The sequence below is a fragment of the Medicago sativa genome, chromosome 1 (assembly GCF_051527215.1).
Source record: "Medicago sativa cultivar Bolivia chromosome 1, Bolivia_mono, whole genome shotgun sequence".
NCBI classification, from domain to species: domain Eukaryota; kingdom Viridiplantae; phylum Streptophyta; class Magnoliopsida; order Fabales; family Fabaceae; genus Medicago; species Medicago sativa.
Window position 1 is genome coordinate 14,308,482 of NC_140749.1, and position 10,490 is coordinate 14,318,971.

Consider the following 10,490-nt stretch of genomic DNA (forward strand, 5'->3'; position numbering starts at 1 on the left):
ATTTGGATTGGGATGTCCATATGTTCAAGGCGTGTGGCTGGTTTTTTTTTTTTTTCATTCCTTTTTCCCCGATATTCTCACAAATTAGCCTTTGATTATAATAGTTATTTGTTTTTAGAGGATTATAATAGCCTTTGATTGTTTCAATATTTCAATAAATTTCTCTTTTGTTTCAACAATCATTTTTCTATTCTCTCATTTGTTTCGTTTAGTTAATTTATATGTCTGTGTTCTTTTGATTTTTGGCTAATCTAGATCTGCAAAATCTATGCCAGGAACAACTTGACTGATGATGGTGGTTTTTATTTCAACATCATGTACAATGTCATTCCATTGGCCATTCATCAATAATATTGATTTTCTTTCGTCGAATGTGATTTCTTTGATTAATGAGGTGAGGTACCATACTATATTTTAAGGAATGAATTTGTCAATTTTATCTGAAAGTTAGTGGGGTAAAGTATTTGTTTTATAGCATTATTAACTTCATACTTTTTTTTTCCAGATTAATAAGCATCTAATTGTTACCATCGGGGATTTAGCGTAAGTAGTTGATGCGCTATACGTGAGTGATGTAAAATCTCAGATACTTAATTTGAATTCCAGTTATAAAAAATATATGTTTCTTTCTTGCAGGAAAATAATGTACCCACAAAAGAGAAGGAATGTGAGAATGACATAGATGAAATGGCCATGCAAGAGGTTCCAGAGATCCTTAAAGACAAACTACCAAATGTGGAAACTTCAAATGGCATGAAGGGCCACTCTATACTTTTTGAAGAAAGTCATGCAATTAGTGAAGAAGAGGTGAAATTCGAAAAGCGGAGCAGTGGAAAAAGTAGACCCGAAAAGAAGATGGATCCCAAGAGAAGGAAATATGAAAAGAACTGAAATTCATATCCTTTTTGGTTGTTTTATATGAAAATTAAATTGAGGAAACAAGGTTGGTGGTTGAAGATACTTGGTTTTGTAAACTTCAATTTTAATTAAAGATAGAAATGATATAAGACAATGAGAAAGTAGATGGTACAAGACTTGTTTTTGTGACAGGCTTTAATATGTAACATATCAAAATTCCATTATAGTTTTCTATGCCACAATAGTACTACGCAATTGATAACATTACATGTACATCATTTACCAATGATAATTTAGAACATGAACTAAAATGCTTTGCTAGCATTTCGCATGTAGAGATAAAATATTATACTAGTACTATGAAATGAAACACGTTTGTAAAGTAACTTCTTCGATGTAATGGAGTCAAAAATCCCACATAGTACTACGCAATTACTGTCCGAGGAATATGTGTGCGAAAGTATCAGCGTCAAATAACTTCTTCCGATGCAAATTGCTAGGATTTCAAAATGGGATCCGGACCACCAAGTTTAAGATGGGAAAGACATTGTGTCTCTGTCTCTATCTGTCTCGCACACCGTTCTCTGTAGACTAGGTAGTCCAATCCATTTCCTTCAAAATGGTGTTGACACCATGTTAAAAATGAGCAATAAATGTTTTTTGAAATTGGTTGGAGATTGAAATTGGTTTAATCTTCATAGATTTTTCCCAATACGAACTTAAGGATTCATACCAGTGTGAACCTTCCACTATAGAAGAAAATTTATAGTGCTATGCAATTAAACACGTTTGTAAAGTAACTTCTACAGTATAAAGGAGTCAAATCCTACATAGTACTATGCAATTACTGTAATTTAGAGGAATATATGTGGGAAAGTATCAGCGTTAATTGAAGAAGATGATGCAATCAATGAAGATGGCAAACCTAAATAGATGCGTTTTAAATCTAAAATAATGAAGGAATTAATTCCTGGCTATACGATATGTCATTCCAATTTAGTTGTTTAGAAATGCACGAGTGAAAAAAACTAGTAAAAGTAGAAAACAAAAAGTACATTGGGATGAAAGGTGCAAACATGTTGAAAATGTAGATCCAAAAACAAAAGATATAAAAGCATATCTCAATGGCAAAATGCCTATCGAGTTTTCTGTATTTAGTTGTAAATTTCAGACTATCGAATTTGATTTCAAGTGATAAAAAAATATATTTCATTCGTGCAGGTGGTAAATAGTGTGCCAACAAACAAGAATGGGTGTGAGGATGTCACACATGATGTAGATGATGTACTGATGCATGAGATTGCAGAGATCCTTATAGTGTGGAAAATGAAAATGGTTTGCTAGGAAACTCTATACGTTTTGAAGCAACTCGTGAAACTGATGGAGAAGAGTAGTTTGGAAAGAGAAACACAAGGGAAGCAAATAGGGAAACTGGACCAGAATTCTGCAAGACGAAGAGAGGGTTGATGATGCGGTTTTGCATCAGCTAATTTCACAGGTGCAGCCGCAGTTTGATGTGCCAGATACTTTCAGGCGGCTGCCTGATGCAGCGGCTGGTTTTTCTGTTAAAGATTGCTACATTAGTTTGGAAACAGTAATATACATAATGAATATGGATATTTTGAAAGAAAAAAAAATCATAAGCATAAAGAAGTAGATATATGAAACAAACAAAGGAGCGCAAAAGAAAACGCACGTGATAAAGGTGTGACAAAGGCTTAGAATCCTCTTCATTTCTTAAAAGAAATGTGTATTAAGTTTGATTTTCTACAGTAAGAATGTGACACATCAAATCTTTATTCAACCGCTTCAAGTTACTTGAATACATCATTATTCATTGTAGTAAATCAGGATACACAAATGTTGATAAACACCTACAAACTCTAGCTTCCTTGTAGACAAGTCCATGACTACAATAATACCCTTTTTGAGGACTACAATGTCTATCTTCAGAACAAATACATTGTCCTTCCAAAGCACAGCCATCAAATTTTACCAATTCCTTCCCATACAAAATCTCATCTGACCAATCACCAGAGAACACATCTTGTGGATCCATTTGTTTTTTAGCTTCAATAAAAAGATTAAAGTTAGGATATTTTTGTTGCACATTTGAAAATGCTAAGTTCCTATTCTTAGCCCAATGTGGCTTAGCACCATACTTGAAAAATGCAATCTGTTCCAATTCCTCCCACACATGTTGGTTTAATCTAGGAGTAAATTGGTCATTTGCTCGATAATAGTTGAAATCAATAACTACAGAGTCTTCTGATTGTCCTAGATATGCTTCCGAGGCTTTAATGTAACGTATCAAAATTCCATTATAGATGTCTATGCCACAAAAATTTTGTGGATTTATGTCTCTTAGTTTCTTCACATCATTGATAAAGTCTCCAAACTTTGAAGCAGGGAAAATTGCTGTTGACTCATAGAAGGACAATCCTTTGATTCTTGGATCCCATGCACATGATGTGTCTATTCTTGTTGAATATAAGCATGAACCTGAAGTTTGCATTTTTCCTTGATAGCCAATTACAGGATAGCCGGTGAAGATTAGGCCATTGTTCTTCAAACCATTAGCTGTTAATTTCTTGTATCCCAATGTAGTGGATGCTGTTAAGCATTTCCCGTTTGTGTTTCCTGTGTTTTCCAGCAATTTCTCTGCATGACATCGTTTAAGTTATACTATAGCATCTTATAAACTTTGACCTAAACTGCGGATGTAAATTGCGGATGTGCAGTTAGATTGCAATTTTTGGTATTGTGAAAAATCGCAGACAAATTAATGTAACCATTGTTGCAGCTGCGTAAGAAAGCAAACCCTGATGGTCTATTGTTACTTTTGTTTTGACTCACTGATATATTTGGGAGAACATTTTGTGGACTTAACTCAAGATTGGATTGCTGATGTGCAGTTAGGTCGCAATTTTTGGTATTGTGAAAAGTTGCAGACAAATGTGTTTAGTGCAACGTCCATTGTTGCATCTGCGTACTACAACTAAAACCAAGAACATTTAATTAATTGTGGCCTACAATAACTACTAGACTGCACCGACATTTGAAGATGTGATTGATGTCTGACACTGAGATATGTAGTTACATTCAATTACTCTATTTTTGTTTCAAATTATAACTAGAATCGGCATGTCATTAATTAGTATTGTGTTCATTGTTCTTGTCTCAACTCAGTAGTAAAAATTTGGATTTATAACTTCGAGGGAGGAAGTTCAAATCCCTCCGAAGACAATTGAAAAATGATCATCAGTCTCACTTTAATAATAATTTATCCCGTTCCAAGGTTTTTTTAAAAAGTTGGTTATTACTTACTAAGAACAATATGACAGTGAGGTCCTCACGCCCGTAATAACAAAAGTTGAACCCACGCCCTTGCGGAGTATGAGCTAACTCCTTACATGCTGGCCAACCTCTATTGGCAAAACCTTATAATCTTTAATTTCTTATTTCTTGATAAGAATAACATGACAATAATTTTAGATCGATACGAGATGAGATCATTATTACCTGCTGCTCTAACTGACTGAGAGACCAATATTTCATTGGCTTGAAATCCAATGAAGTCGTAGACTCCTTCACCAGAGGCATCTAAGGGAACCCTGAAATCATATCTGTACACAGCTGTGTGTCTTGATGGATACCAAGTTATGTCTGCAAACTCATACTTCTTTGCATGTTCTATGTACACATTTTCAATATCATCATCGTCGGTGAAATTGAATGCTATGCTTCTTTTGAACCTATGCTCGAGTGATAACTTTACCTGTACATCGTTTAACAAAGATTGTTTAGAACATGAACTAAATTGCTTTGCTAGCATCCCTCACTAAAAGGTGAAAAATTATAGTGCTATACAATTAAATATATTTGTAAAGTAACTTCTTCGGTGTAAAGAAGTCAAATCCTACATAGTACTATGCAATTACTGTAATTAAGAGGAATATTTGTGCGAAAGTACGAGCATGGATCCGGACCACCTACTTTAAGGTGGGAAACACATTGTGTCTTTGTCTCATCTCTCTCATACATTGTTCTCTTTCTTATCTTACTTGTCATTTCTCTTTCATAAAATACACTAAGCTACAGTGACTTTCTTACCACAAAGGTAGTCAATCCATATTTCCTTCAAAATTGCATTGACACCATGTTGAAGATAAGCAACAGAAATTTTTTGTAAATTGGTTGGAGATTGAAATAAAATTCCAGGCATGGATTTAATTTTGGAAGGGAAGAATACGGGAAGCTTAGAATCAATATAATTTTGTGGCGCAACTTGTGCTCTGCTGGAAGGGTGTGTGTGGTGGAATCAAATTGGTTTGCAAAGGCGGTCAGAACTCAGAAGAGTAGTCGGAGACAGAAAACGCACATTATTTTGGCGGTACCTCTGGTTTGGGGAGAAACCAATATGTGAAAAATATCCAATCTTTTATAATCCATACTCAGACAAAGGCGTATAAGTCACACAGAAATTTACTCAAGTGGTTCAGTTGCAGGAAGGGCCGGGGTGACAGATATGTTGAAGTGGCTACCTGACGAACACAAAGGATTCTTAGTCAAGAGCTGTTATTGTTAGAATCTCCTGCTCGACCTGAACCTTTCTGCAGCGCGGCATTTGTAAGACACATTGTTGGAACAATAGTCAACCAACACACATCAGTCCTGTTAAAAGCTCAGTTTGTTTGGGCGGAAAGGTTTCCAACTCAGGTAGAATTATGGAGGAGAGGAGTTATTCGGGATGTACACCAACAATGTTCTGTCTTTTGCGCTTAACATATATTTGTCATTACAAATATATAAAAAAAAAATATAGGATTAATATTTATTATTGATACATTTTTTTTTGAGGGAATTTATTATTGATACATATCAAATAGTATTCACTGATAAAAATAAAACAAAACACTCTTAAAATATTAGTCAGTGATACATAAAAAAATATGGGAGAAATATTTATCATCGGTAAATCTAAAAGAAAAGAAAAAAAGAGGGACAAATATTTCTTTCATAAATATAAAAAATAATACAAATATATTTTTTATTTTTTTTACTCAAAGTAAAAATTAAATTAAAAAGATAAGGAAGTAAAAGAAGGGGGGACAAGTAAACCACATATGTCAAACCCAATTAATTACTATTAGCCCTCATATATTTATATTATTTTTATATATTTATCAACGATTTTTTTTTACCTTTTTATATTGTTATTTATCAACGAATTAATTTACAATTTTAAATGGTAAATAAAATTCTTGCAAAAAAAATGGTAAATTAAAATAAATCATTGATGTATACAAAATTTTGAAAGTTGTCTTAAAGGAATGGAATATATGAAAGAAATTGAAAATTGTACAGAATGAACTATACCTTAGAGATGGCACCCAAAACTCCAAGAGAAACTTTGGCAGAATTAAACAAAGGATCATGTGATTCCAACCTCAAAACTTTGGCATACCCTTCAGATTCAGAACTAGGAACAATAATACTAATACCCAAAACATGATCATGAAAAGCACCACCTTTGCCCCACCAAGAACTACCATGTGCACCAGTACTAATAACACCTCCAACTCCAATTGTAACACCTTCCCAATAAGGTGCAGCCACCAAACTAAATCCATTTTTCTCAACTTCATCAATTAATTGACGAAGTTTCACACCTGAATCAACTGTTACAGTCAAATTTGTTACATCAATTTCAATTTCTGTATCATATTTTTCTGTGCTAATAAAAAAAGCATGATTATTGTTTTGTTGTGGGCATGATAGTTTTGGGATAGTGTGTGAGAATTTTGTGACAATTTTGGCTGTAAGGTTGTTTTGAACAACATAGGAAACTGCTAAACGAAGTTGTTCTTCTGTTGTTGGGTATGTTACATTTAGGGCATAGCAACTTTTGCGGTCATTCCATGTGCCGTACGAGTTTTGAAGGGTGCAGATTGTTTGGTTGCATTGGATGGGAGATTGTGGAGTTATGCTATGGATTAAAGGGTTTGGTCCTATGAATAGTGGAAGTATGTGAATGATGTATAAAATCCACCACATCCAATAGGTAGTAAAAGCCATGTTGGTGATGATTGTGGTGAAAGGGTATTGAAATGAAAGGGATTATGATTTTTGGTCTTGAATTTGTTGGGGTTTTATTGTGTTAGTTACAACACCACATTATAAGAAGTATATATAATGTCGATGGTGCAGTGTGTATGTTGAGTGAGGTATAGTGCAATTATGAAACTTTTAAGTATAGTTTTAAAAATCGGTTTAGTGACCGACTCGGTAAAGGTACTAAATTATTGATCATTGATCGAATCTGAATAATTGAATCGGATTGAATCAAATGACTCAATCATACAACTCAATCTCTAAAGAATTGTATTTACATTAAATTGGACCAAATAAGATGATTTGATACTTAAAAATTAACAATTAGGATACAATATTAGAATCCTTCAATAAAATAAAAGGATACAATATTAGAAATCATTTAATTTTCAAGTAAATAGAAATACCTCACATCTATAATATGTAATAATAGAATATTTTCTAAACATAACAATTATATTTTTTTAAGGGAAAACGTATCAAGAATATGTTCTTTCGAAAATAATATGTAAATATAATATAAAGGTTATAATATATGTCCACAGACGGGTTTTAGGTTCCTCCTCAATTAAAAAAAATGTTAGATTTCAATCCTGTAACATAAAGATCCCCCCCCCCCCCCCCCCAAACATAAGGGAAATAGATCTTTTGACCTCTTATCTTCTCAAAAAGTTACGATTATGGCCCCTGTTTTGGGACACATGGCGTCTTCTCGGCAATTTTGGGACGAAAGGGGTAAAAATTGTAGTTTAGCCTTAAAAAGTTCAAAAATATTAAAAATGAAAATTAATTATATACTCAGTGTGACGCATAATCAAGAAATGTTGATTCAGCACGCCACATAAGCTTAAATGTATAGTCAAAAAACATCAGACTCCAAAATCAAATAATCTTCATATTACATGGTTACAATGATAATGCCTTCTTAAACCCAACCTCATGTACATGGTTTGATTCCCCGCCTTTAGTTTTAAAATCCTATGTTTGATTTTCTTCTCAAGTCAACAAAAACGATTGTAATGAGAGCTAGCAGGAAAAATGGTCATAGGTGATTTAGTGATCATTAAAAAGTATTAAACATGGTTGGTGAATTAGCAAAAGTTTTGACTTTACAAATTTAAGAAGAAAAAAATAAAGTTTTACTGGTTCAAACTATTTTTCTTCAGTTTTCACTAGGCCAGTTACAAGGGCAATCTAATTGCTTGATTGACCTAGTCTATCCATCGTTCAACCCGTTCGACCAGGCGGGTCGATCCGAGTTTTAAAATTATTCTTCTAAGTGGACAAGCAATATAATATAATAGAAGTAAATGCACAAGATGCACAAATTGAAAATAAAGATGACACCAACATGTGGCATTGTGTGTTATCGGGGATTTGAATTGTATGTCATCACAATTCAAAACATTTATACAAGCATCACATCAAGGGCCTTTTTATTGAGTCCATCTTTGCTCCATTTTGGTTTGCTCCATTTACCCCATTTACCATCATGGATGGGTGACATGTGGCAAAATAGAAAATCAAAGGCTGAGATTAAAATGGTTGGAAAAAGCAATGTTTTATCAAAAACCAAGGCTACGCGCGTTTGTTTTCTCTGTCAGATACAACTCCACTCATACCCTTCTTCTTCCTCTCACCATTATCACTTCCATGCTTCTCTCCCTCTCGCCGGCACCGGCGCTGCCCTTTCCGTTCATAATGTATAGCTTCTCAGTTTTTTTAAAAGGAGCTTATAAGTTTGATTAGTGTTGAAATACATATAGCATATGCAATATTTGTAACTGTTACTCGACCTATGCAGCAATATCTGGAATATCCTTGTGAAAGAGGATTATGATTTTACTTTTACAACTTTTATTGAAGGAAAAGAGTACAAGTAGTTATATATTTTATTGAACGGCAGCGCCACCCTTTTTGGGGTATTGAAATCCTACTTTATCGGTATTGAATGACTTCAATTTGTGAAATCAACATCCTTGGACCTACTGGTTTGGATGAACAAGTTACATCACACTACTTGTTTTCATTCGTTGGTGGTCCACAACACTGCATAAACAATTCGAATCTCATATTTCAAGTGGTCCATAACGTATTTTCAATGTTTGATTTTGGTACTTCAACTTTAAAATTGATGAATTCCAAAAAGAAAGGGTGGCGCCGCCGTTGTATGAACGGAAAGGGCAACGCCGGCGCCGGCTCCGGCGAGAGGGAGAGAGAAGCATGGAAGTGATAATGGTGAGAGGAAGAAGAAGGGTATGAGTGGAGTTGTATTGACAGAAAACAAACGCGCGTAGCCTTGGTTTCTGATAAAACAATGCTTTTTCCAACCTTTTAATCCCAGCCTTGATTTTCTATTTTGCCACATGTTATCCATCCATGATGGTAAATGGGGTAAATGGAGCAAACCAAAATGGAGCAAAGATGGACTCCTTTTTATTGAGATCGGATATTCTAGAAAAACAACTAGATTTTGATTTATTTTTCAAAAGTTTGAAATAACGAACTTAAAATATGGATTGTTCAATCTTTATCAACAACTATTGGTGCACTGCATATACAACAATGTGCTTGCAGTTAATCCAAATTTGGATTCTAAAAATGATAACATTGTTAGTTTTTTCGTTCTCAAAGTATTTTCCATTAGGGAAAAGCTTTATATCATGACTAATATGCTCTTGAATATATCACGACCGCCTACATGAATCATGTCAAAGAAAATGCTTTTGTTATAAATAGCAACACTCTTTCCTTTATATATTCTTTGAATGATAAAGTCATTTTGTAATCCCACTATCTTTACATTTTCAAAACTTCATGTTTAACCATTTATATCATAAAATGTTTACATTGTTATCTTTTTATATAAAAATATCCAAAATCACATAAAACTCATCTAAAACCCATAAAACTTATCTTTTTATATAAAAATATCCAAAATCACATAAAACTCATCTAAAACCGATAAAACTAAAAATTAAAGAAAAAACTAAAAAATCACACCTTAATCTTTATCTCAAACTAACATATTTGAAAAGGTGGCATCTTTGTCATCTTCTTTGACCCCTAATTTTTTACAAAGCTCCGCACATAACGTTGAAAAACTCTAAGAGATGATGGTGTCTATGTGGCTTTGGATCTAAAATGGGTTTTGTTAATTCTATCTCGTTAACATTCGGGGCACTTTTTCTTTTCAAATTTTTTTATTTTGGGTCTCCTTATTTAGTTTCATTTGATCACATCTCTGTGAGATTATTTCAATTGGTAAGGACAATGCATAATATATATATATAAGGTCTGGAGTTTGAACTCCATACACTACCAAAAAAAAAGTTTCATTTGATATCATTATAATCATTTGATTTCATTATAGTTCCGATGAATGAATCAGAGAGATGATGGTGTGGCTGTGCCGTTTGATTTCATCATTTCAGTTTCTTTTAAGTCTATTTTGGGAAGAAAACAAACAAGACATGTGAAGATGACATAAATATTTGTATATAAATTAACTTCTATAA

The 10,490-nt window shown here is 33.5% G+C and overlaps 1 protein-coding gene across 1 annotated transcript; it reads right to left on the minus strand.

Moving 5' to 3' along the window:
• Positions 1-2,674: 2,674 nt before the first annotated feature.
• LOC146952924 (L-gulonolactone oxidase 3-like) lies at positions 2,675-7,031 on the minus strand. The gene is made up of 3 exons (XM_085707060.1): positions 6,238-7,031; positions 4,381-4,636; positions 2,675-3,519 (listed from the first exon to the last, which is right to left on the minus strand). The coding sequence occupies exons 1-3, from the start codon at positions 6,934-6,936 to the stop codon at positions 2,693-2,695; spliced, it is 1,782 nt and encodes a 593-aa protein (XP_085563186.1). The 5' UTR covers positions 6,937-7,031; the 3' UTR covers positions 2,675-2,692.
• Between the last annotated feature and the right edge of the window lie 3,459 nt (positions 7,032-10,490).